The following is a 26,272-nucleotide window of genomic DNA, read 5'->3' as shown; positions in this document are numbered from 1 at the left end:
GCTTATTCCCTCCCATCACGAGTGCGGTGAGCACTTTTTCTAAAATATAATTTATATAATTTATATGATGTATATACTATAGTTTAGGCACGGGGTTCCTCTTTTAAGAAATGTTATAAATATAATGTTCTCTCTGTTGTAACTAACCTGGAGGTCCTCTGATGCTCTGTAAACCAACTGATGCGAGGGAGAGGTACTGCCCTTTTATCTGTAGGTTTCCTGTCCCTGAAGGGCGGATCCCCTCTCTCTGTAGTGCTGTCATGGGCTCCGAGAAACACCGTTAACGGTGAGTAACTATGACTTTTCATCAGTATTAACAAAAGAAAATCCCATGGCGACAATATGACTAGTGATAAAAATTCCCCATTAAATGTCACCTGCTTAACCCAGCAGGAAGTACGGCGGCGTCTAAAAATCACTAAAATTGACAAATCTCCGGGCCCGGATGGGATCCACCCCCGAGTACTGCAGGAACTAAGTACAGTCATTGATAGACCATTATTTGTAATCTTTAAAGACTCCATAATAACAGGGTCTGTACCACAGGACTGGCGTATAGCAAATGTGGTGCCAATATTCAAAAAAGGGGCAAAAACTGAACTCGGAAATTATAGGCCAGTAAGCTTCACCTCTACTGTGGGTAAAATCCTGGAGGGCATTCTAAGGGATGCTATGCTGGAGTATCTGAAGAGGAATAACCTCATGACCCAGTATCAGCACGGGTTTACTAGGGACCGATCATGTCAGACTAATCTGATCAGCTTCTATGAAGAGGTAAGTTCCGGACTGGACCAAGGGAACCCAGTGGATGTAGTGTATATGGACTTTTCCAAAGCTTTTGATACGATGCCACACAAAAGGTTGTTACATAAAATGAGAATAATGGGGATAGGGGAAAATATGTGCAAGTGGGTTGAGAGCTGGGTCAGGGATAGGAAACAAAGGGTGGTTATTAATGGAGCACACTCGGACTGGGTTGCGGTTAGCAGTGGGGTACCACAGGGGTCAGTATTGGGCCCTCTTCTTTTTAACATATTTATTAATGACCTTGTAGGGGGCATTCAGAGTAGAATTTCAATATTTGCAGATGACACTAAGGGTACCGTCACACAGTGCCATTTTCATCGCTACGACGGCACGATTCGTGACGTTCTAGCGATATCGTTACGATATCGTAGTGTCTGACATGCTACTGCGATCCGGAACCCCGCTGAGAATCGTACGTCGTAGCAGATCGTTTGAAACTTTCTTTCGTCGTCTAGTGTCCCGCTGTGGCGGCATGATTGCATCGTGTGACACAGGTTGTATACGATGTGCGGACAGTAACCAACGGCTTCTACATCGCAAATACGTCATAAAATTATCGCTCCAGCGCAGTGTATTGCAACGTGTGACCGCAGTCTACGACGCTGGAGCGATAATTATACGACGCTGCAACGTCACGAATCGTGCCGTCGTAGCGATGAAAATGGCACTGTGTGACGGTATCCTAAACTCTGCAGGGTAATCAATACAGGGGAGGACAATTTTATATTACAGGAGGATTTATGTAAACTAGAAGCTTGGGCTCATAAATGGCAAATGAGCTTTAATGGGGATAAATGTAAGGTCATGTACTTGGGTAGAAGTAATAAGATATATAACTATGTGCTTAATTCTAAAACTCTGGGCAAAACCGTCAATGAAAAAGACCTGGGTGTATGGGTGGATGACAAACTCATATTCAGTGGCCAGTGTCAGGCAGCTGCTACAAAGGCAAATAAAATAATGGGATGCAGTAAAAGAGGCATAGATGCTCATGAGGAGAACATAATTTTACCTCTATACAAGTCACTAGTTCGACCACACTTAGAATACTGTGCACAGTTCTGGTCTCCGGTGTATAAGAAAGACATAGCTGAACTGGAGCGGGTGCAGAGAAGAGCGACCAAGGTTATTAGAGGACTGAGGGGTCTGCAATACCAAGATAGGTTATTACACTTGGGGCTATTTAGTTTGGAAAAACGAAGACTAAGGGGTGATCTTATGTTAATGTATAAATATATGAGGGGACAGTACAAAGACCTTTCTGGTGATCTTTTTAATCATAGACCTGAGACAGGGACAAGGAGGCATCCTCTACGTCTGGAGGAAAGAAGGTTTAAGCATAATAACAGACGCGGATTCTTTACTGTAAGAGCAGTGAGACTATGGAACTCTCTGCCGTATGATGTTGTAATGAGTGACTCATTAATTAAATTTAAGAGGGGACTGGATACCTTTCTGGAAAAGTATAATGTTACAGGGTATATACACTAGATTCCTTGATAGGGCGTTGATCCAGGGAACTAGTCTGATTGCCGTATGTGGAGTCGGGAAGGAATTTTTTTCCCCATGGTGGAGCTTACTCTTACCACATGGGGTTTTTTTGCCTTCCCCTGGATCAACATGTTAGGGCATGTTAGGTTAGGCTATGGGTTGGACTAGATGGACTTACAGTCTTCCTTCAACCTTAATAACTATGTAACTATGTAACTATATCTAATCCTCTCCTGTGTGATACTGACTGCTGAGCCGTGTATCTAATCCTCTCCTGTGTGATACTGACTGCTGAGCCGTGTATCTAATCCTCTCCTGTGTGATACTGACTGCTGACCCGTGTATCTAATCCTCTCGTGTGATACTGACTGCTGAGCTGTGTATCTAATCCTCTCCTGTGTGATACTGACTGCTGACCCGTGTATCTAATCCTCTCCTGTGTGATACTGAGTGCTGAGCCGTGTATCTAATCCTATCCTGTGTGATACTGTCTGCTGAGCCGTGTATCTAATCCTATCCTGTGTGATACTGTCTGCTGAGCCGTGTATCTAATCCTCTCATGTGTGATACTGACTGCTGAGCCGTGTATCTAATCCTATCCTGTGTGATACTGACTGCTGAGCCGTGTATCTAATCCTCTCATGTGTGATACTGACTGCTGAGCTGTGTATCTAATCCTCTCCTGTGTGATACTGACTGCTGAGCCGTGTATCTAATCCTATCCTGTGTGATACTGACCGCTGAGCCGTGTATCTAATCCTCTCATGTGTGATACTGACTGCTGAGCCGTGTATCTAATCCTCTCGTGTGATACTGACTGCTGAGCTGTGTATCTAATCCTCTTCTGTGTGATACTGACTGCTGAGCCGTGTATCTAATCCTATCCTGTGTGATACTGACTGCTGAGCTGTGTATCTAATCCTCTCCCGTGTGATACTGTCTGCTGAGCCGTGTATCTAATCCTCTCATGTGTGATACTGACTGCTGAGCTGTGTATCTAATCCTCTCCTGTGTGATACTGACTGCTGAGCCGTGTATCTAATCCTCTCATGTGATACTGACTGCTGAGCTGTGTATCTAATCCTCTTCTGTGTGATACTGACTGCTGAGCCGTGTATCTAATCCTATCCTGTGTGATACTGACTGCTGAGCTGTGTATCTAATCCTATCCTGTGTGATACTGACTGCTGAGCTGTGTATCTAATCCTCTCCTGTGTGATACTGACTGCTGAGCCGTGTATCTAATCCTATCCTGTGTGATACTGTCTGCTGAGCCGTGTATCTAATCCTATCCTGTGTGATACTGTCTGCTGAGCCGTGTATCTAATCCTCTCCTGTGTGATACTGACTGCTGAGCTGTGTATCTAATCCTATCCTGTGTGATACTGACTGCTGAGCTGTGTATCTAATCCTATCCTGTGTGATACTGACCACTGAGCCATGTATCTAATCCTATCCTTTGTGATACTGACTGCTGAGCCGTGTATCTAATCCTCTCGTGTGATACTGACTGCTGAGCCGTGTATCTAATCCTCTCCTCTGTGATACTGACTGCTGAGCCGTGTATCTAATTCTCTCCTCTGTGATACTGACTGCTGAGCTTTGTATCTAATCCTCTCCTGTGTGATACTGACTGCTGAGCCGTGTATCTAATCCTCTCCTGTGTGATACTGACTGCTGAGCCGTGTATCTAATCCTCTCCTGTGTGATACTGTCTGCTGAGCCGTGTATCTAATCCTCTCCTGTGTGATACTGACTGCTGAGCCGTGTATCTAATCCTCTCCTGTGATACTGACTGCTGAGCCGTGTACCTAATCCTCTCCTGTGTGATACTGACTGCTGAGCCGTGTATCTAATCCTCTCCTGTGTGATACTGACTGCTGAGCCGTGTATCTAATCCTCTCCTGTGTGATACTGACTGCTGAGCCGTGTATCTAATCCTCTCCTGTGATACTGACTGCTGAGCCGTGTACCTAATCCTCTCCTGTGTGATACTGACTGCTGAGCCGTGTATCTAATCCTCTCCTGTGTGATACTGACTGCTGAGCCGTGTATCTAATCCTCTCGTGTGATACTGACTGCTGAGCCGTGTATCTAATCCTCTCCTGTGTGATACTGACTGCTGAGCCGTGTATCTAATCCTCTCCTGTGTGATACTGACTGCTGAGCCGTGTATCTAATCCTCTCCTGTGTGATACTGACTGCTGAGCCGTGTATCTAATTCTATTCTCTGTGATACTGACTGCTGAGCCGTGTATCTAATCTTCTCCTGTGTGATACTGTGTGCTGATATGTGTACCTAAACTGTGTATCTTAGCGGTAGCCTCACTTCCTCCTGCTCTTGTCTTCTGCTGACATCTAGTGGCTGTCTGGGATATTGCAGGCAGTCAGACCCCTTTGTGTTTGGTGCTGCCGCTGTCTGCCTGGTTTGGGGTCTTCTGACCGGCGGTTCTGAGTCCCCGGAGGGTTGTGGATACATTAATGGCCGCCCTGTGTCGCCCTCGTGCTCTCCACATCTCGCAGCAACTCTGAATTCACATGTGGCTGCTGGACAGAAGATGGCGCGGAGCAGAGCGCTGCTTCGGGGGGTGAGTCACTCCTGGGGGGCTGTGAGCAGATTAGACGGGGACGTCTGGTCCCACATTCATTGGAAGTGACGGTGATGGATATCTCAGTGATGCTGTGGGGTCCTATGGCATCAAGGGCCCCTCAGTGCAGACCGGAGCCCCCCGGGGGCTTCATCTCCAGCCCCATAAATCCGTAATCTGTACATCCAACACTAGAGATAAGACCCCAAAACATCCTGAAAATTATCCGGACCCCCACATTTCATCCTCGGACCCCGCATTTTGTCATGTTGTCCCCAGACCCCACATTTCATCCCTCTCGTCCCTGGACCCCCTATTTCATCCCCCTCAACCCTGGACCCTGCCTTTCATCCCCCTTGTCCCCGAACTCTGCATTTCATTCCCGGACCCCTCATTTCATCTCCCTTGTCCCCGAACTCTGCGTTTCATCCCCGGACCCCTCATTTCAACCCCCTTGTCCTCGGACTCTGCATTTCATCCTTCTCATCCCCAGACCCCACATTTCATCCCCCTCGTCCCCGGACCTTGCATTTTGTCATCTCATCTCCGGACCCCGCATTTCATCCCCCTCATCCACAGACTCCGCATTTCATCCCCCTCGTACCCGGACTCCGCATTTCATCCCCCTCGTACCCGGACTCCGCATTTCATCCCCCTCGTCCCTGGACTCTGCATTTCATCCCCCTCATCCACAGACTCCGCATTTCATCCCCCTCGTACCCGGACTCCGCATTTCATCCCCCTCGTACCCGGACTCCGCATTTCATCCCCCTCGTACCCGGACTCCGCATTTCATCCCCCTCGTCCCTGGACTCTGCATTTTGTCATCTCATCTCCGGACCCCGCATTTCATCCCCCTCATCCACAGACTCCGCATTTCATCCCCCTCATCCACAGACTCCGCATTTCATCCCCCTCGTACCCGGACTCCACATTTCATCCCCCTCGTACCCGGACTCCGCATTTCATCCCCCTCGTACCCGGACTCCGCATTTCATCCCCCTCGTACCCGGACTCCGCATTTCATCCCCCTCGTACCCGGACTCCGCATTTCATCCCCCTCGTCCTGGGACTCCGCATTTCATCCCCCTCGTCCTGGGACTCCGCATTTCATCCCCCTCATCCCCGGACTCCGTATTTCATACCTCTTGTCCACGGACCCTGCATTTCATCCCCAGACCCCGCATTTCGTCCCCTCATCCTCGGACCCTGCGTTTCATCTCCGGAGCCCGCAATTCATCCCATCGTCCCCAGACCCCGCATTTCATCTTCAGACCTTGTATTTCGTCCCCCGGACCCCGCATTTTGTCCCCTTATCTACGGATCCTGCAATTAATTCCCGGACCCTGCATTTTGTGCCCTCATTCCCGGACCCTGCATTTTATCCCCGGACCCGCATTTCATTCTCTGACCCCGCATTTCGTCTCCTCGTCCATGGACCCCGCATTTTGTCCCCTCGCCCCCGTTCCCCGCTTTTTGGCCCCGGACCCTGCATTTCATCCCCCTCACATATAACAGAGGTATACACTGGGGAGTGGAGGATGAGGTAAAACCAAAGTAGGAGAAGTAAGGGAATTATCACACACTCAAACCCAAGCAACAGTCACAGATAAATCCACCAAATGCCTTCTCCAATAATAACCACCTACAAAAACCTCCAGCCATGCAGCATGAGCTAGCTCTGACAATGAGTGATAACAAAAACCCAGATTATATAGGAGATGGGAGTGGCTAAGAGTGCACAACTGAGAGCCTTAATGCAGGAAAACTTCCAGGAGCTCTCACCTGAGCAGATTAACCCCTGCACTGCTAAAAGAAAGCAGGGCTATGGAGTCTGTAAACTAAATCTCAATTTCCATGACACCGACTCTGACTCCAACTCCGACTCCACGACTCCGACTCCCTCCTACATGGCTCATGTTTAAGTTTAAGTGACAAATTTAGTATGGTAAAATGGTAACATCAGGCTTTTAATCATTATTCTGATACAATAATCAAGCCATTTAGATAGAACATAAAATATATTTATGGGAATACAACTTTAGAAAATTTTTTTTTTCATATTTACAAAATTTTACAATTGAGAGCAAGTAAAAAACATTGCTGAAATATGGTGAATCTGTTTTCTATGGGAGTGTAATCTTTTTCCCTGCAGCAACGCTTTGCCTGTTCCATGTCGTTCAAATACTTGTCGAAATCAAACTCCTCATCTGATGAGGATGAAGGAACGGCAGCAGCAGAACTGGCAGGACCCGAGTCCTCTTGCTCTTGGCCATCCTGTAGCTCATCCTAACTGCTACCTCAATCAGAACTTTTTTCTTTAGTAAGCTGTTGATCATCCAGCAATATACGATGACTCTGGTCCACATAAACAGCTGCTAGAAGAGTTTTCTAATAGCAGTGTCTCTCTGTTTCACTGAAGCAGCAATGCCATCTGTGATTAAATCTCTTTGGGACAGGCAAAACAACGCGTTCTTCCTCTCCTTTATAAAAATGCCAGGAGTTAAATACTCAACTTGCAACTTTTTAGTCACTGTAAATGGGTGATGAAGAAATTCCTTCAATTCAGCCACGTGTGTCCATTAACCTTCATGTAGTGTTACCTGAGGTTGGCCATATCTACAAAGAAGGGTTTCAGCTCAAGCAATCGCTCAGTCATTAAATAGGTGCTGCCCCACCGAGTGGCTTGATCCACAATTGCCCCTTTTCCAGCACGTCTCTTCAAGATGGAATCAATTTTAGGGGTTCTGGCAGGAATAGCCAATTTCCTCACTTTGCTAATCAGAGTTCCAGCATGTCCCTCTAGCAGATCTCTTATTGCCAGCTGCAGCGTGTGCACAACACAGCGCATGTGATGAATAGGAAAGAGGTGTGAAGCAGCTTCAACAAGATCATCTAATTGTAAAGAATCATTTTGCTGTTCTTCTGTAGTAATATCTGCTTGTTCCTCTGTTATGGGAACAGGACTGTGGCCTCCATCTCCAATATATTGAATGTGAAATGTTTTTCTAGCTGCTGTTCACCTTCATTATTCTTATTCATCAATTTAATTGTACATATCATGTTTGAAGCATTATCAGTTACAATAGCAAGAACCTGTTTTTTTAGTCCATAATCTTGCAGAACTTTTTCCACTAAGGTGTGGAGAAACTGGCTGCTGTGAAGAGCTTTAGAATTTTTATTGCCAGCATCTTAGTAACAATTATTTTGTTGTCACAAACATATCGAACATTGATAGCAAAATAGTTCACTCTGTGACGTGTGCAGGCAAACATTTTGAGAATCACAAAGCATCTCTTGAGTCTTTTTAAGATCTTCCTTTTGGTTAAGGGCTTCTTCAATCATCATAATTTCTAATACTTTCTCTTTCAAGAGAAACACAAAGTTTGTGGGCCATTTCTCCATTAAGAGCTGTAAAAACTGGTCATGCAATTAATGATAATGGCACACAGTCCTTCACAACAAGCTCCATGAGCTGTCTTTCAAACACATCTTCTGTCAGTGTTGCAGTAACTTTGTCACTTACAAAATATCTTGTAACTGATGTTTGAGATGCTCTTTCCTCCTCCTTTGCCTGGTGGGAAGTGATTATCTCTGGTTTCTTGGTGCTGCTGTGATCTTTTTCAATCACAGCATTTTAAATTTATGGGTAGCAGCATTGTAAATGTCTTCTTAGATTGGAATCTCTTGAAGGAGCATTTTTATCACTGCCTGAGTATGCACTGATTTTGGCATCACAGCATTTGTTTTCATCTGGGTCACTTATACACTGACACACAATGTTTTTTATCTTGAGTCACTGTAAAATGCTCAAATACAGCTGATGTTTCTTAGACACTTTGTAATTATATAAATTCGCTCTCAAAATATTTTTGTCCTGTAGAAAAATAAGGTATATTGTAATTCTTGCAAGAATAGGGAATCATGTGCTATATAATTTAGGATATAAATAAAACAATCTTTGCATAAATCAATAGGACAGATGCTAAGTATAAAGTTTGTAAAATATGTTAGCTTTATGCTGAACTTTCAATGTCAGGCTTCTCTCAGGGTACAGCTCACTAAATGCTTCACATCATATTTCTTCACAGTCTATGAAGAGGGGAGGAGGGAGGGAGCATGTTTGCGTTGAATCATATTGCAGAGCACACACAAATATATATGTTCTCATCGATCCTGTTACTTTATTTCTGAATTTGAGATGTTAGAAAACAGTTTTTACCCTTATATTCTATGTATAGTGTATATAAGTCATCAGGGTAGCTAATTTCTCCAAATATATATCTAAGAGGAAAAACAACCTAAAACATCAAGCATACAGAGACAACATATACTGGACTATTGATTTATGCACAGTTTATTGAAAGTTTAGATCTGCTTTAGGAAGTACTTACCTTCTTTAATCCTGCTTTCCTGTTCACTCCAGAAGTTCTGAGATGAATGCAGGCATTCCTTCCCTGTGTGCTTATTTTTTTCCATTATCTGTAGAGGAGCCTCACTACTTATCATGAACATAAACTGCAGCACAGATTCATCTCGGCTAAAAGTCTAGACCGTAGATCAGGAATAGGACAGACATTTATAGGACATTTCATAACTTTCCCAAATTCTGATGAAAAAAATATTCCCCACAAACTGCATTAAACTACTGTATCCAATTTATTATATATTTTAGGAGTCGGAGTCGGTCCATTTTATACCAACTCCAACTCACCAATATGGGCTCAGACTCTGACTTCACGACTCCACAGCCCTGGTAGAGAGTTGCAGAGTATGGGGGAAGCACGGGAGAAGTCTTGTATGCGGTTGTGGGAAGAATACATAAGAGGGGAGTAGAGAAAGAGATCTTGAGAGGATCGAAGGTTGCATGTGGGTAAGTCCCGGGAGACCATGTCACAGATGTATGAAGGAGACATTATGGATGGCTTTGTATGGAGGAGACGTTGTGGATCGCTTTGTATGTCATAGTAAGGGTTTTGAACTGGAGTCTCTGGGTGATAGGAAGCCAGTGAAGGGCTTGGCAGAGAGGAGAGGCTGGGGAACAATGAGGAGACAGGTGGATTAGTCGAGCAGCAGACAATAGGATGGATTGGAGTGGTGCCAATGTGCTAGAGGAGAGGTCACAGAGCAGGAGGTTGCAGTAGTAGAGGCGAGAGATAATAAAGGCATGCACTAGCGTTTTTATGGTTTCATGGTCAAGGAATGCATGGATCCGGAAATATTTTTGAGTTTGAGATGGCAGGAGGAGGCAAGGGCTTGGATATGTGGCTTGAAAGAGAAGGCAGATTCGAGGATCACCCCGAGGCACCGAGCATGCGGGACTGGGGAAAGTGAGCAGTCATTGACATTGATGGATAGGTCTGGAGGAGGGGTAGAGTTAGATGGGGGAAAGATGATGATGTTTTGTCCATGTTCAGTTTTAGAAAGTGAGCTGAAAAGAAAGCTGAAAAAGCAGACAGACATTGCGGGATTTTGGTCAGTAAAGAGGTGAGGTCGGGTCCAGATACAGTGCCTTGCGAAAGTGTTTGGCCCCCTGGAACTTTTCAACCTTTTCCCACATATCATGCTTAAAACATAAAGATTTCAAATGTAAATTTTTGGTGAAGAATCAACAACAAGTGGAACACAATTGTGAAGTTAAATGAAATTGATTGGTTATTTTAAATTTTTGTGGAAATTCAAAAACTGAAAAGTGGGGCGTGCAATATTATTCGGCCCCTGTAACTTAATACTTTGTTGCGCCACCTTTTGCTGCGATTACAAGTCGCTTGGGGTTTGTCTCTATCAGTTTTGTACATCGAGAGACTGAAATTCTTGCCCATTCTTCCTTGGCAAACAGCTCGAGCTCAGTGAGGTTTGATGGAGATCGTTTGTGAACAGCAGTTTTCAGCTCTTTCCACAGATTCTTGATTGGATTGAGGTCTGGACTGTGACTTGGCCATTCTAACACCTGGATACGTTTATTTGTGAACCATTCCATTGTAGATTTTGCTTTATGTTTGGGATCATTGTCTTGTTGGAAGACAAATCTCCGTCCCAGTCTCAGGTCTTTTGCAGACTCCAACAGGTTTTCTTGAAGAATGGTCCTGTATTTGGCTCCATCCATCTTCCCATCAATTTTAACCATCTTCCCTGTCCCTGCTGAGTAAAAGCAGGCCCAAACCATGATGCTGCCACCACCATGTTTGACAGTGGGGATGGTGTGTTCAGGGTGATGAGCTGTGTTGTCTTTACGCCAAGCATATCGTTTGGCATTGTTGCCGAAAGGTTCGATTTTGGTTTCATCTGACCAGAGCACCTTCTTCCACATGTTTGGTGTGTCTCCCAGGTGGCTTGTTGCAAACTTTAAACAACACTTTTTATGGATATTTTTGAGAAATGGCTTTCTTCTTGCCATTATTCCATAAAGGCCAGATTTGTGCAGTGTATGACTGATTGTTGTCCTATGGACAGACTGTCCCACCTCAGCTGTAGATCTCTGCAGTTCATCCAGAGTGATCATGGGCCTCTTGGCTGCATCTCTGATCAGTCTTCTCCTTGTTTGAGATGAAAGTTTAGAGGGACGGCCGGGTATTGGTAGATTTGCAGTGGTATGATACTCCTTACATTTCAATATGATCGCTTTCACAGTGCTCCTTGGGATGTTTAAAGTTTTGGAAATCATTTTGTATCCAAATCCGGCTTTAAACTTCTCCACAACAGTATCACGGACCTGCCTGTTGTGTTCCTTGGTTTTCATGATGCTCTCTGTTCTTCACACAGAACCCTGAGACTATCACAGAGCAGGTGCATTTATACGGAGACTTGATTACACACAGGTGGATTATATTTATCATCATTAGGCATTTAGGACAACATTGGATCATTCAGAGATCCACAATGAACTTCTGCACTGAAAGTAAAGGGACCGAATAATATTGCACGCCCCACTTTTCAGTTTTTGAATTTCCACACTAATTTAAAATAACCAATACATTTCGTTCAGCTTCCCAATTGTGTTCCACTTGTTGTTGATTCTTCACCAAAAATTTACATTTGGTATCTTTATGTTTGAAGCATGATATGTGGGAAAAGGTTGAAAAGTTCCAGGGGGGCGAATACTTTCGCAAGGCACTGTAAGTAGATCCGCGTGTCATCGGCGTAGATTTAATACTGCAAACCGATCGATTCTATGAGCTGTCCCAGGCCGAATGTGTAGATGGAGAAGAACAGAGGTCCTAGGACTGAGCCTTGGGGAACATCGACAAACAGGGGAAGAGGGGAGGAGGTGGTGTGGGAGAGGGAGACACTAAATGTTTGGTCTGTTAGATATGACAAGATGCAGGTTAGGGCCAAGTCTGTTATGCCAAGAGATGAGAGAATCTGTAGCAGGAGGGAGTGGTCGACAGTGTCGAAGGCAGAAGACAGGTCCAGGAGAATGAGGACAGAGTAGTGTCGCTTGCTCTTGGCGGTTAGTAGGTCGTTGGTAACTTTAGTTAGGGCAGTTTCAGTTGTGTAATGCGGTCGGAAGCCAGATTGTAACTGGTTAAAGATGGAGCAGGGGGAGAGGTAGGAGGACAGTTCAAGATGGACATGCTGTTCCAGTAGTTTTGAGGCATAAGTTGATTCAGGTTTATCAGGGTCTGTCACGTAAAAAAAGATCAGATCAACAAACAACCTGGCCGCATGGACGTCAGATGCTGGTTCCAACATCCTCTCTTCAGGACTGTATCCCTTCCAGTGTACAAGATACTGAAGCGGCCAACGAACTAAGCGAGAATCAATGATATTGTCTATCTGAAATTCCAAATTTTCATTCACAATGACAGGAGATGGTGGTATTGGTGATGGTATAGAGGGCGCAAGGTATTGTTTGAGAAGAGATCGATGAAACACATTATGGATCCTAAGAAAGGTAGGCAGTAAAGCAAGGTGAAATGGGACCGGGATTGACGATGGCTACCATCTTATAAGGACCGATAAAACTGGGATCCAGTTTCCAAGATGGAACCTTCAGATTAATGTTCCTAGAGGACAGCCACGCCAAGTTACCAACACATGGGTCCAGACCCACCAAATGTCTCCGATCATCCACACTCTTATATTTGGACTTCATCTTCCTCAAATTTTCAATATCTCCCTGCCATATGGTAGTAATAGATGATGAAAACTGATCCTCTTCAGGTAATTTAGAAGAACAATTCTTATTAAATGAGCTGAACTGAAAATGAAATGCGTATGCCCCGTAGAATATGGACTTACCAGTAACCTCATGACATTGAATATTTACACCATATTCTGCTAGAGATAGGTAGGTAACCCAGTCCACCTGCTTCTCAGACACAAAACACCTAAGCCAAGTCTCCAGATTCTGGTCAACCTGTTCAGCTTGCCCATTATACTACAAGTGAAATTCTGAAGAAAACGACAGATGGATCCCCAAACGAAAGCAAAACGATGTACCCCTGACGACCAAAAACGCGGAGTAAGAAGATCTGTGGTGGCTTTATTACCGTCTGAGGTCTGGCCAAGACCGAATCATGATGTTCACTAAAAATTCTCAGACAGAGATTCACAAGCACAAACAGTTTATGTAACGGACAGGCAGCAGTCCCCCTGAGCATCAATAACCTCTTCTCATGATTGTATCATATGGATGAAATAACCACCCCTTTCTGTAGTATAGGTACTGGTTCACAATTATGTCCACCAAGGGAAAACAACGAGATAAGGCATCGGCCTTAATGTTCATGTTCCCCGGACTATATGTAACAAAAAAGTTAAACCTGGTTGTCATAGAAAGTATTAAAAATCCTTGAGGGCCCTCATATCCCCCCTCCCTTTTCTTTCCTCTCCAACTTGCCATAAGGAAATAGGAGCTAGCACTCCAAGCTACCTTTATATAAAATGCAGTGTACAAAGAGATGTGAAGGAAATTAAATAAAAGGTGAGGATTCCTCTTTATGCCCAGATGACTGAAGAGGATGTGTATTGTTCATAGACCAACAGACAGGAAAAAGGCCGTTGTCACGAATCACAGGGGGGATATTTTTATTATCCCACAGCTGACACCAATATGTCATGAACCGCGGTTGTTTGGTTGCCCCAGTTCTTTTCTGAAGGGGATTTATCTATATCCCACTTCCCTGTTCCGGTTTGGAACTCCCAGCTCTCTGGCGCCCCCTTACCCTCAGGTCAGATTAGGTACTGCACCTAGGATAATTAGTCGCCAGAAAGGCTGCCTGCTATGTACTGGCTATTGGGCACGCTGCAGTGAGGGCGATATAATTATTCCTAGCCGCAGCCAAGCAATACACTATAAAAACCTTGTTCCGTCACTGCCAGCGTTACCCACCAGTGCAGGACACTTCCGCTGCCACCAGCTCCTGTTTCTTAAATAATAATGGGTCAGGAGCCAACCCAATTAGTAGCGTAATTTACTTCAGAGGACGTGTAAGTACATTATAGAGCAAGGAAAAATGAAGCTAGTAATTTTATATATTTTACTCCAAAAGGTAGGCCGTGTTTACAAAAGCGTACAAAGATTTTATAAAATGAGACAATTATGTATATACAGGCAATTACAAAATGAAAAGGGATTAAAGGGAGAAAATAGACTTACAGTTCTCTGATATCATGGCTGACTCTCAGCTAGTTCCTTGGACAAAAGCTGAAGCAACATGATGTCTCACTGTTTTATGCCCCATGGTCGTGACATCACTGAGTGGGCTGAGTTATGGATTGCACTCCTACTTTCTCAGAGGGACTCAGAGTTACAGAAGATTCATATCTGCCGTATCTCCAGGATGCAACCTCATATAGTGATGACGGAATTACCATTGACCTTGTTTTGAGATTAGCATTATATTAAGACCAAACATGACCTGGCTATGCAACGCGGGTAAGCAGTAATTTGTTTCTCGGATACCAAGGGTACAGGAAATTGGAAAATGCATTGAGTTATGGCACGGCCGATGTAGACCTAAACTTGTGTGATTATATACCAGTTTAAGAGAGCAAAGGGAATGGCCCCAAAACCATGCACTTGGCAAAAAGCTGAGTAGGCCTGCTCATAGCACACTGGTTTCACATTACAGATGCATGCAAGGGGGGGGAGCATTGAAAAGCAGAGCTTTCTAGGCAGTGTGAAGAGGGGGGGGTCAGAAAGCCCACAGCATGTGTCTGAAAAGCTATGGAACCTTCTAGGGGTATCTCAAAATATGGCATATTTATATTATCGTGACAGCCATTAGGTTGTGAGTGGATCAAAGGAAGATCTCGTACCCCTTACAAATCGCTATGGTCACCACAGTTACAATAAGCAGCGCAGACAGTATGTCTCCAGGAGAAAATATAGAATATTGGAATTTCTTTCCATCCGATATTAAGGAGACGCACATTGTCGGCATCGGGGTTAACCAAGCAAATAGATATATATTTTATCATAATTATAACCCCCGCCAAAAGGCCCCAAAAGCCATAGGAGCCATATTACCTCCAGCAGCTAGGCCATGTTCAGTCTCGACATTCTGTGATCGCACTATGAGGATTTATTGCATAAGTTGGGATTTCCTTAAATCATGAAGGGGTGTGTGGGTGGGACTCGGGGTCTGATAAAAGATCACTCCCAATTAATATCAGCGTTCGTGCAGAGAGCAGCATATCCTGAATGCAGGGATCCGATTTATTGATGGCCTCAAACTAAGCGCTCTCCTTCGCTAAACTAAATCGTCTCTGTGATCAGAGTAGTAAGTTCTTCTGTTAATCCCTTTGATTTTATGTAACTGTTTATGCTGCATTGTTTTCTCCCGCTTGCAAAATCGTTTGTATATTTTTCATAAATACTGCCTCCCTTTGGACTAAATATAAAATGTAATAGTTCTGTTCCTTCAGTTCTGTAAAGTACGCCTCGAAGTCATAAGTTACCGTTAACAGTGTCCATTCGATTGAAACTGAGTGGTGGTGGCGGCGGCGAGTAGTCTGGGGCTATCGGAGAGTTAGCTGTGACTGTACCGGGGTATGTACACATATTCCATGTGTTGAAATCTGGAGATATACAGTACAGATCAAAAGTTTGGACACACCTTCTCATTTAAAGATTTTTCTGTATTTTCATGGCTTAGATAATTGTACATTCACACTGAAGGCATCAAAACTATGAATTAACACATGTGGAATTATATACTTAACAAAAAAGTGAGAAACAACTGAAATTATGTCTTATATTCTAGGTTCTTCAAAGTAGCCACCTTTTGCTTTGATGACTGCTTTGCACACTCTTGGCATTCTCTTGATGAGCTTCCAGAGGTAGTCACCAGGAATGGTCTTCACTTCACAGGTGTGCCCTGTCAGGTTTAATAAGTGGGATTTCTTGCCTTATAAATGGGGTTGGGACCGTCAGTTGTGTTGAGCAGAAGTCTGGTGGATACACAGCTGATAGTCCTACTGAATAGACTGTTAGAATTTGTATTATGGCAAGAAAAAAGCAGCTAAGTTAAGAAAAATGAGTGGCCATCATTACTTTAAGAAATGAAGGTCAATCAGTCCCAAAAATTGGGAAAACTTTGAAAGTGTCCCCAAGTGCAGTTGCAAAAACCATTAAGCGCTACAAAGAAACTGGCTCACATGAGGACCGCCCCAGGAAAGGAAGACCAAGAGTCACCTCTGCTTCTGAGGATAAGTTTATCCGAGTCACCAGCCTCAGAAATCGCAGGTTAACAGCAGCTCAGATTAGAGAGCAGGTCAATGCCACACAGAGTTCTAGCAGCAGACACATCTCTACAACAACTGTTAAGAGGAGACTTTGTGCAGCCGGCCCTCATGGTAAAATAGCTGCTAGGAAACCACTGCTAAGGACAGGCAACAAGCAGAAGAGACTTGTTTGGGCTAAAGAACACAAGGAATGGACATTAGACCAGTGGAAATCTGTGCTTTGGTCTGATGAGTCCAAATTTGAGATCTTTGGTTCCAACCACCGTGTCTTTGTGCGACGTAGAAAAGGTGAACGGATGGACTCTACATGCCTGGTTCCCACCGTGAAGCATGGAGGAGGAGGTGTGATGGTGTGGGGGTGCATTGCTGGTGACACTGTTGGGGATTTATTCAAAATTGAAGGCATACTGAACCTGCATGGCTACCACAGCATCTTGCAGCGGCATGATATTCCTTCCGGTTTGCGTTTAGTTGGACCATCATTTATTTTTCAACAGGACAATGACCCCAAACACACCTCCAGGCTGTGTAAGGGCTATTTGACCAAGAATGAGAGTGATGGGGTGCTACGCCAGATGACCTGGCCTCCACAGTCACCAGACCTGAACCCAATCGAGATGGTTTGGGGTGAGCTGGACCGCTGAGTGAAGGCAAAAGGGCCAACAAGTGCTGAGCATCTCTGGGAACTCCTTCAAGATTGTTGGAAGACCATTCCCGGTGACTACCTCTTGAAGCTCATCAAGAGAATGCCAAGAGTGTGCAAAGTAGTCATCAAAGCAAAAAGTGGCTACTGTGAAGAACCTAGAATATAAGACATAATTTCAGTTGTTTCACACTTTTTTGTTAAGTATATAATTCCACACGTGTTAATTCATAGTTTTGATGCCTTCAGTGTGAATGTACAATTTTCATAGTCATGAAAATACAGAAAAATCTTTAAATGAGAAGGTGTGTCCAAATTTTTGGGCTGTACTGTATATACCATATGCTCACCGTTAGTTTTCCGATAACCGGCCTAGTGGTGTGAACAGGCTGCGGCCTTCTCCGTTGATCGTCAGCCAATCATGTAATTATCCGCACGATAGGGGGCAGCAGAGAGCTGTTTGCTCCGAAGATCACAATGAGTAGTACTCATTACCTTCACGTCCTTTGATATCAGGAATTTGTGGGATTAAGAAAGTCCTGCCAAATTTAATCTCTGACACTGGTGAAGAACAATGCCCATCTTGCCTGTTGAGGCGTTAGACATTTAGCAGACTCTATATATACAAGATTTTTATGATCCCTGATTACCATAACTGGATGAACTGCCCCCTCCAAAAAATGACGCTACTCTTCAAAGGCCCACTTGACTGCCAAAAGATCCCTGTTACCAATGTCATAATTTCTCTCCGCAGATGACAGTTTTTTTATAAAAGTATGCACATGGACTCCATTTACTAGGGAACGCACCCTGTGACAATACAGCCCCCACCCCTACTTCAGACGCGTCAACTTCTACCGTAAGAGGTTGAGTGATGTCCGGCTGTATGAGAATTGGCGCAGATGCAAAACACTTCTTCAAGGTATCGAATGCCTCCCTAGAAGGACAGGACCACTTGGAGAAGTCCATCCCCTTCCTGGTCAAATCCATTAGAGGTTTGGCCACTACCGAAAAGTTTTTTTATGAATTTACGGAAGTAGTTAAAAAATAAAAAAATGCTCGGAGGTCACCGAGCGTGTTTGGGAAATCTCGAGTAACGAGTAAATTCGCTCATCACTAGTTATAACCCTTTGCCAAACTTTCTGTTATATAGTCTTTCATGGCCTGTCTCTCGTGTCCAGAGATATTATATAGTCTGCCCTTAGGCAGCTTGGCCCCAGGAACAAGATTAATGGCGCAGTCATAAGGGCGATGTGGAGGAAGTTCTTGGCACCCCTGCTCCGAGAACCCATCCCCAAAATCAGACAGGTATTTAGACACAGATTGGGGATCCACCCTTACAAGCCGGGTGCCCAAGCACCCTTGACTATATTCACTCCATTTTACTACCACCTTAGTCTGACAATCTACCACACGGTTGGGCAGAGTGAGCCAAGGAAGTCCCAGTATCACAGGTGGGGGCAGACCCTCTAGCACATAACCGTCAATACCTTCTGAGTGCATGGCCCCTACCTGAAGATGTAAACCTCAGACGACTTGAGTAAAATATCCCTGTCTCAAGGGTGCAGAATCCATGGTGATTATGGGTATGGGTCTGAACAGTTAATGTGGTTTGAGGCCCTGGACCTGGACAAACCTAGAGTCAATCAAGATGCACCCCGCCCCACTGTCCAGAAAGGAAGAAACAACCACCTTATTTTTGCCAAGATGGATTTCAGCTGGTAGAAAAATTGTGACCTACCCACGCAGGTGATGAGTACACCCGGGTTGCTAAGCTCCCCGGAACCCAGGCTCCTTATTTTTCTGGCGGCTGTTTACCGTGAGATAGGGAAGGACACGTGAAAGGTGTTATAGCACATAGATGTAGCCAGGCCTAGAGTGTTTAATCATCTATCCACCCCTGGTGTGCTGGCCAGCTGCTAATTTATCCCAAACCATCTCCCACAATCCCTCTCACCTGATCCTCTACTCAGTCCTATAAATTCAGTAGCATTCTAAGGGGTGCACGCGTGTGGGGTGTCCCTGCAGCAAAGTAGACCTGCAGCTAAGTATCCAGAAGCTGAAGTTAATTCAACGCCAGTTAATCACGGCAGGAGTCAGGACCCAACACTATGTATCTGTCTCCTTTGGGTATTATTGAGTCTGCCAAGTAAGCACTTCTTATTACTTGGATCTAGCTTTTCTATTAACCCATCTTACTCCTTCACCATGTTTACATGTGCCCTTACAGTGTTTGCTCCACTAATCCTCACCCTCCTTCGCTATCCCTAAATCCCAGCACCCTCTAACCAAATAATCATCTCCCCTTCCCTCTTTCCTCCCCACCTGACCTCCTCTGCCGACCTGCTCCTCAACCTCAGATCTCTCCTAATAAAACAAGCTGCCCACTCTCCTTCTCCCACCTGTTCTCCATCTCTCTGCTTCTCCTCACTGCTGGTGACATATCTCCCAATCCTGGACCCCCACATCTAATACTTCCCATCAATTCCCCCTCCTACTGCTCCCTATCTAACATGAACTACTGCAATCTTTCCAACGTAAAACTTGTGCCCCTGACGCCCACCACCTTGATCCCTCTCTCTGGATCACTCTGGAATGCCCACTCCATCTTCAATAAGCTTCATGTGATTCATGACCTCTTTCTCTCTTGCAATCTTGCCTTCCTCGGCCTCACAGAAACAAGGTTGTCTCCCTCTGACACCGCCTTCCCTGCTGCGCTGTATTATGGCGGCCTCCAGTTCACCCATATGTAGCGCCCCCACTGCCGCAGGGCTGAGGGGTACCCGGTACCGGGCCTCTGAGTCTCAGCTCTGGGGTTGTCACGGTGGCTAGACCCGGTCCGTGACCCTGCTGAGGGGCGCCCAATGAAAGGTGTGGGTGGTGATGCTGTAGTGGTGCGGGCCGCAGTAAATAACGAGGACACCAGGTTGCAGTCTCTTTACCTCTTTACTGAAGGCTTCAGGATCCTCAGTCCGGAATACGGTTAACCGGGCTGCGCAAGTCCGGCCGGTCCGATGGCACCTCCAGAGTTCCCTTTGCAGGTGGAAATCTGTGCCTACCTTCTAGCGCTTGTGTGTTGTGGTCCTTCCCTGCTGTGTTTACGGGATAGTCCCCACAACTGTTGTGTCTGTTTCTGAAGTTCCCTCACAACTCGATTATGATGTTCTTCTTCGTCCCCCAGATGATATGGCTAGGACGCACCCGTATGACGGGTAGGCTCTGAGCTCTTCCTGGACCCTAGTGTCGCCCCTCTCCTGTTGTTGCCCCCTATGTCTTCTTAGGTGATTTGGGTGAGACAGCCCGCCTATAACTGACTGTCCTGCCGTAGGTTTGAAGTTAGGCCTGGAGCTCTATACTTCCTCGGCGTTCCGGCCACCGGCTGCGTGCCTCAGTAGGATGTTGCCTCGTCTTACAGCACGACTCCTACTGGTGTTTCTCCTTGTTGCGTTGATCTTGTTTCTCACTCAGTACAATAAACCTCGCTTCTTGTCCTTTCTTAGGGCACCGCCGCGATCAGGTGCAGGCGCGGTCCCGTAACGTTCTCTCAGTTCGCTAGGCCTCTGTCAGGATCCCACCCCTGACAGGGACCCCCCTGAATCTTCCCCTGCAACACCCTCTGCCACAGGATGTTGCCTGGTTCCAACCCAGTCAGCTTCTCTCTAACTTCCTGCCTAACCCCCAGTTTTACCAGATTGTGAGGAGTGGCCTAATACATAGCACCCTTAGCTCCCCCTGGAGGCCAGACTGTGAAGTGTATTGGTGTCTGTGATACCTGGTCAGGTGAACTCCTTCAGTTCCATCAGACGTACCATAGCCCCCCTTAGCGGCGGAGCATCAGTACTGCAACGACCAGGACTCTGGGGCGCTGCACTCCCCCCCGGTTAAATCCAGTACTCCTGGACTGGGAAGAAAACAACAATACATGTCAGCAAAAAGACATACAATTTTGAAATGCAATAACAATAAGTAAATTTGAACAGAGCTTCCCTTTATGGGAGGTGAGGACACTTGAACGTTACAAACATGGTTAAATACTTTAAATAACATACTATAAATAACTTTTTCTTACCCAACCGGGTATTCTACTAAGTGCAAATTTTTTAACAATAATTTAACGTTGCCTTTAAGGACGTACACGCTGAATCCACTAAAGACCTTCTTATAAAACACTATAAGGCTAATCAACTTTTCTTCATTTTCCATCTTTACATCTGCAGGACCGCCTGTCTATCTGCCCCAGGCCTACTGCCTCTCGTTCTGTTGCAGGACCGCCCCTTTCCGCCCGGGCCTACTGCCTTTCTGCTACTATACACAGTATAGAACTTATCTTCCTTCTCTCAGTTCAGGATCACCGAGCCATCTCTGTATGGCTCCTAGGAGGACTCACCGACTAACCCCATCCGGGTTCACTTCCTGTCCTCATTCTTCTAGCAACATCATTAAACATTTCTTACTATCAACTGTCTGACTACATATAACTTTACATGTAAGCATTATCACTATTTCTCTTAAGGCATCATTATACTTTAAGTGCTATGGGTGAACGTTCCCTTTAAGAGGGGACAAAGTCTCTATGAGGTAGTGTAACTTCTCAAGCTGCAAGTCTGTATGCAGTAAGGACTCTGGTGCTGTTTCCAGGAACAGTTTCTTCGCAAAGAGTCCTTTCTTTTGTAAAACCAGTAGAGGGCACCTTTAAGAAGGTGCAAACTATTTACAATGAGTTTTTAATCATGCAGTGTTCATGATCCAGCAGTTCTTTTCAACAATGATAAGACGAAAAACAAAAACAAAAGCAAAAGAAGGGATCCCGGGTAAACAAAGGGATCCCTTTAAGAGTAACCCTGATCGGGTCATAGCAGCAAAACAGCAAAAAGACAAACAGTTAACTATTTACATGGTCAGAAGATTAGGACATCTACTTGAACCACTCAGGAGGCAGCACCGGCGGAGGCAACCCCTTTGGATATTGCCTGCCGCCTGGTACTGCGTAAGGGGGTTCGTTGTCCCATCTGGGGGTCTGCGTACCCACTGTCTTCAGTTCTGGGGCAGCAGGGGCACCGACCACCTGAGGAGGCGCCTCCTTGGCCACAACGGTGGTTGAGGTGATGATGCTGCAGGTCGTGGTTTTGATAATGGTGCACGTTGGAGTGACCACGATGGTCTTGGTGATGATCGTGGGCTGACCACAAGGGGGCACCTTCGCTACGGGGGACAGCTTCACCGGCACCTTAGTCAGGGGTGTCACGGGGTTTTGCTTCTTATGGACATTCAGGGCGAACCACCCCTTTTCCCCAAAATGCCGGGTGTAAGTGACTTCGTCCCCCGGGTAGAGATCCCGGTCTGGATGGCCCTCTCTGAGATGAGACTCCACATCCCGCCGGTTGACGAAGACTTCGGGGTACAGGCCCGGCTCTTTTATAAAGCCCCAGCCTCCGCGGAGCTTGAAGGCGACGACGGTGCCCTGCCTGCGCGGGGCCTGATGAGCGGTGGGGTCCTTGCGGGCCCGGTCCTTGACCGCCAAGTCTTTTTGGTGGTAAGCCTCTAGTCCGGCCTGGTACGCCTTTTCCTTCTCCTCCCACTGCTGTTCCAGCTGGGCCTGGTATTCCTCCCAGCTCAGGGCCTGCACCATCTCCCCTTCCTGTGTCTTCACCCCGGGGAACCCCATGAGGTTGGATCCTGGGTTCACCCAGCGGCACACTGTGCGCTCCGCATGGACCTCACACAGCAGGGTAGTTGGTGGAATCGGGGCTTTCAGGAAGTGTTCCATACCCGTTGCCTCCTCCCATGGTAACAGGCGCTGGAGTCTATGGGTCCCAGGGAGAGGGGGTGCCGCGACGGGGCCTATCAACAGACCCTCAGCTAGCGGGACAGGGTCGGCGGACTCACCAGTCGGTGTAGGCCCCTCCTCCTTGGTCGGCTCCGCAGGCGGTATGGTCGATGGGAACGTCGGCTGGAGTTCCGGCAGCGACGCAGGGTCAGACGTTGGAAGGTCCTCCACCGGCGCCTCCATCCGCAGCTGGAGGAGTTGTTCGATCAGGCCCTCCATTTCAATCTGCAGAAGGCCGGTCCCAATCGCGGAGAGCTGACCACTGTGCTCGTCCGGGTGGCTGGGGGAGTCCTCGGCTCCGATCCCGCATTCCTGGTCTGAGCGACTGGTCATGGCGTCCTCCACGTGGGTCGCTTCCTGGTCTTTTTCCTGCTCTCTCCTTCGTGGGCGGTTTCGTTTTCTCTGCCTCCGCCCACCATTGAGAATCAGGAGGCGGATCTCGGCTGCTGACGGACACGTCCTCAAGGTACAGAAATATTTAGACTGGGCGGCCATTGTCTTTCGTGCTCTTCAGCTGGTCCACGCCTACTCCACGCCCCTCTTCTCCTCCTGCGCTCTCCTCAGCGCTGTAATGGTGGCTGGTTTTGGCGGCAAATGGCAATCCACAGTCTTTGCAATAAGTCACAGTCCAAGCACAATAAATCACAGTTCCAAGGCACACATGACCTGATTCTTCAGGCTTAAGTAGATCCTTGTTCGTGTCGCCAAGTTGTAGCGCCCCCACTGCCGCAGGGCCGAGGGGTACCCGGTACCGGGCCTCTGAGTCTCTGCTCTGGGGTTGTCACGGTGGCTAGACCTGGTCCGTGACCCTGCTGAGGGGCACCCAATGAAAGGTGTGGGTGGTGATGCTGTAGTGGTGCGGGCCGCAGTAAATAACGAGGACACCAGGTTGCAGTCTCTTTACCTCTTTACTGAAGGCTTCAGGATCCTCAGTCTGGAATACGGTTAACCAGGCTGCGCAAGTCCGGCCGGTCCGATGGCACCTCCAGAGTTCCCTTTGCAGGTGGAAATCTGTGCCTACCTTCTAGCGCTTGTGTGTTGTGGTCCTCCCCTGCTGTGCTTACGGGATAGTCCCCACAACTGTTGTCTGTTTCTGAAGTTCCCTCACAACTCGATTATGATGTTCTTCTTCGTCCCCCAGATGATATGGCTAGGACGCACCCGTATGACAGGTAGGCTCGGAGCTCTTCCTGGACCCTAGTGTCGCCCCTCTCCTGTTGTTGCCCCCTATGTCTGCTTAGGTGATTTAGGTGAGACAGCCCGCCTATAACTGACTGTCCTGCCGTAGGTTTGAAGTTTGGCCTGGAGCTCTATACTTCCTCTGCGTTCCGGCCACCGGCTGCGCGCCTCAGTAGGATGTTGCCTCGTCTTACAGCACGACTCCTACTGGTGTTTCTCCTTGTTGCGTTGATCTCGTTTCTCACTCAGCACAATAAACCTCGCTTCTTGTCCTTTCTTAGGGCACCGCCGCGATCAAGTGCAGGCGCGGTCCCGTAACGTTCTCTCTGTTCGCTAGGTCTCTGTCAGGATCCCACCCCTGACAGGGACCCCCCTGAATCTTCCCCTGCAACACCCTCTGCCACAGGATGTTGCCTGGTTCCAACCCAGTCAGCTTCTCTCTAACTTCCTATCTAACACCCAGTTTTACCAGACTGTGAGGAGTGGCCTAATACATAGCACCCTTAGCTCCCCCTGGAGGCCAGACTGTGAAGTGTATTGGTGTCTGTGATACCTGGTCAGGTGAACTCCTTCAGTGCCATCAGACGTACCATAGCCCCCCTTAGCGGCGGAGCATCAGTACTGCAATGACCAGGACTCTGGGGCGCTGCACATACTCCTCACCCTGGCAAGAGACATGGTGGAGGAGTGGGTCTTCTCCTTTCTCCTAACTACACCTTTAATCCAATCACACCTCTACCCTCCCTTATCCTCCCATCTTTTGAAGTCCACTCTGTCCGCATCTACTTTCCCTCCAACCTCCAAGTGGCCATCATATACCGACCTCCGGGCCCGGCCACTGCCTTTACACTGACATCACCACTATCATCATGGGTGACTTCAACATCCCTGCTGATACCCTCCAGTCAGCAGCCTCCAAATTCCTGTTCCTTACTTCATCTTCTGGACTCGCTCAGTGATCCTCCTCAGCCACCCAAACAGACGGACATACATTAGACCTGGTCTTCACCCATCTCTGCTCTCTATCTAACTTCACAACCTCCCCTCTCCCTCTATCTGACCACCATCTACTCACTTTCTCATCCGTCCTCCTCACCTGTCACCCATGTCCAGCAACATGCGCACCCCCGCAGAAACTTTGCATACCTAGAAACCCACACACTCTCTGACTCTATCCCACAACTGGCATCCATATCCTCACTCCACGACACACAATGCCACTGCTTTCCACAATGCCACTCTCGCATCAGCTATTGACACGGTCGCTCCTCTCATTCATGGCTGAGTACGACATATCAATAGACAACCCTGGCACAATAACATCACTAAAAAGCTCCGGCAAGTATCCAGAATTGCAGAACGGCGTTGGAAGAAAACAAATTCGCAAGATGATTTCACTGCACTCAAACAAGCAACACTCACATTCAAATCTGCCCTCACCACTGCTAAACAGGCCTACTTCACAACCGTCGTATCCTCCCTATCCTACAACCCCAAACAGTTGTTCAACACTTTTAACTCCCTCCTCCGCCCACCACTGCCCCCACCAACTTCCCTCATCTCTGCTGAGGACTTTGCCACAAACTTCAAAAATAAGATTGACCAAACAAGGCAAGTCAACCACCACAAAAATTTGTATATCAGACCAATGCCCAAACCCTATAACCTCCCTATCCAACATCACTGAAGCGGGGCTTAATTGTCTCCTCTCCAAATCACACCTCACCACTTGTGCACTAGACCCCATTCCATCTCCTCCCCAACCTCACCACCACACTTATCCCATCCCTAGCCCATCTCTTCAACCTATCACTAACTTCTGGCACCTTCCTTTCTGCTCACAAACATGCCACAATGACGCCTATCTTTAAAAAGCCAGCCCTCGGCCCAACTGCTATGTCCAGCTATCGCCCAATATCACTACTCCCATTCGCTTCCAAACTCCTGGAGCAGCTGAACTTTCCTCCCACCTCTTATCTCACTTGCTCTTTGACAATCTACAATCTGGTTTCCGCCCCCATCATTCCACTGAAACTGCCCTGACCA

The 26,272-nt window shown here is 46.7% G+C and overlaps 1 protein-coding gene across 6 annotated transcripts in view; it reads left to right on the top strand.

The window, feature by feature from the left end:
- Nucleotides 1-4,661: 4,661 nt before the first annotated feature.
- Nucleotides 4,662-26,272, top strand: part of LOC143783161 (alanine aminotransferase 2) — a 153,063-nt gene continuing 131,452 nt past the window's right edge. For 2 of the 6 annotated variants that reach the window (XM_077271519.1, XM_077271512.1), the window contains exon 1: nucleotides 4,684-4,886. Coding sequence is in view for 2 of the 6 variants with exons in the window: in XM_077271510.1 (XP_077127625.1) it covers nucleotides 4,837-4,886 (50 nt within the window). In the remaining 4 variants the exon portion in view is untranslated. Of the gene's footprint in view, nucleotides 4,887-26,272 lie in introns of all 6 variants that reach the window. The other 4 variants (XM_077271510.1, XM_077271515.1, XM_077271513.1 and 1 more) reach the window with 4 other exon arrangements.

Source organism: Ranitomeya variabilis, chromosome 6 (genome assembly GCF_051348905.1).
Source record: "Ranitomeya variabilis isolate aRanVar5 chromosome 6, aRanVar5.hap1, whole genome shotgun sequence".
In the NCBI taxonomy this organism is placed as follows: domain Eukaryota; kingdom Metazoa; phylum Chordata; class Amphibia; order Anura; family Dendrobatidae; genus Ranitomeya; species Ranitomeya variabilis.
The sequence above is the reverse complement of the archived record's forward strand: the minus strand, read 5'-3'. Positions and strand labels throughout refer to the sequence as shown.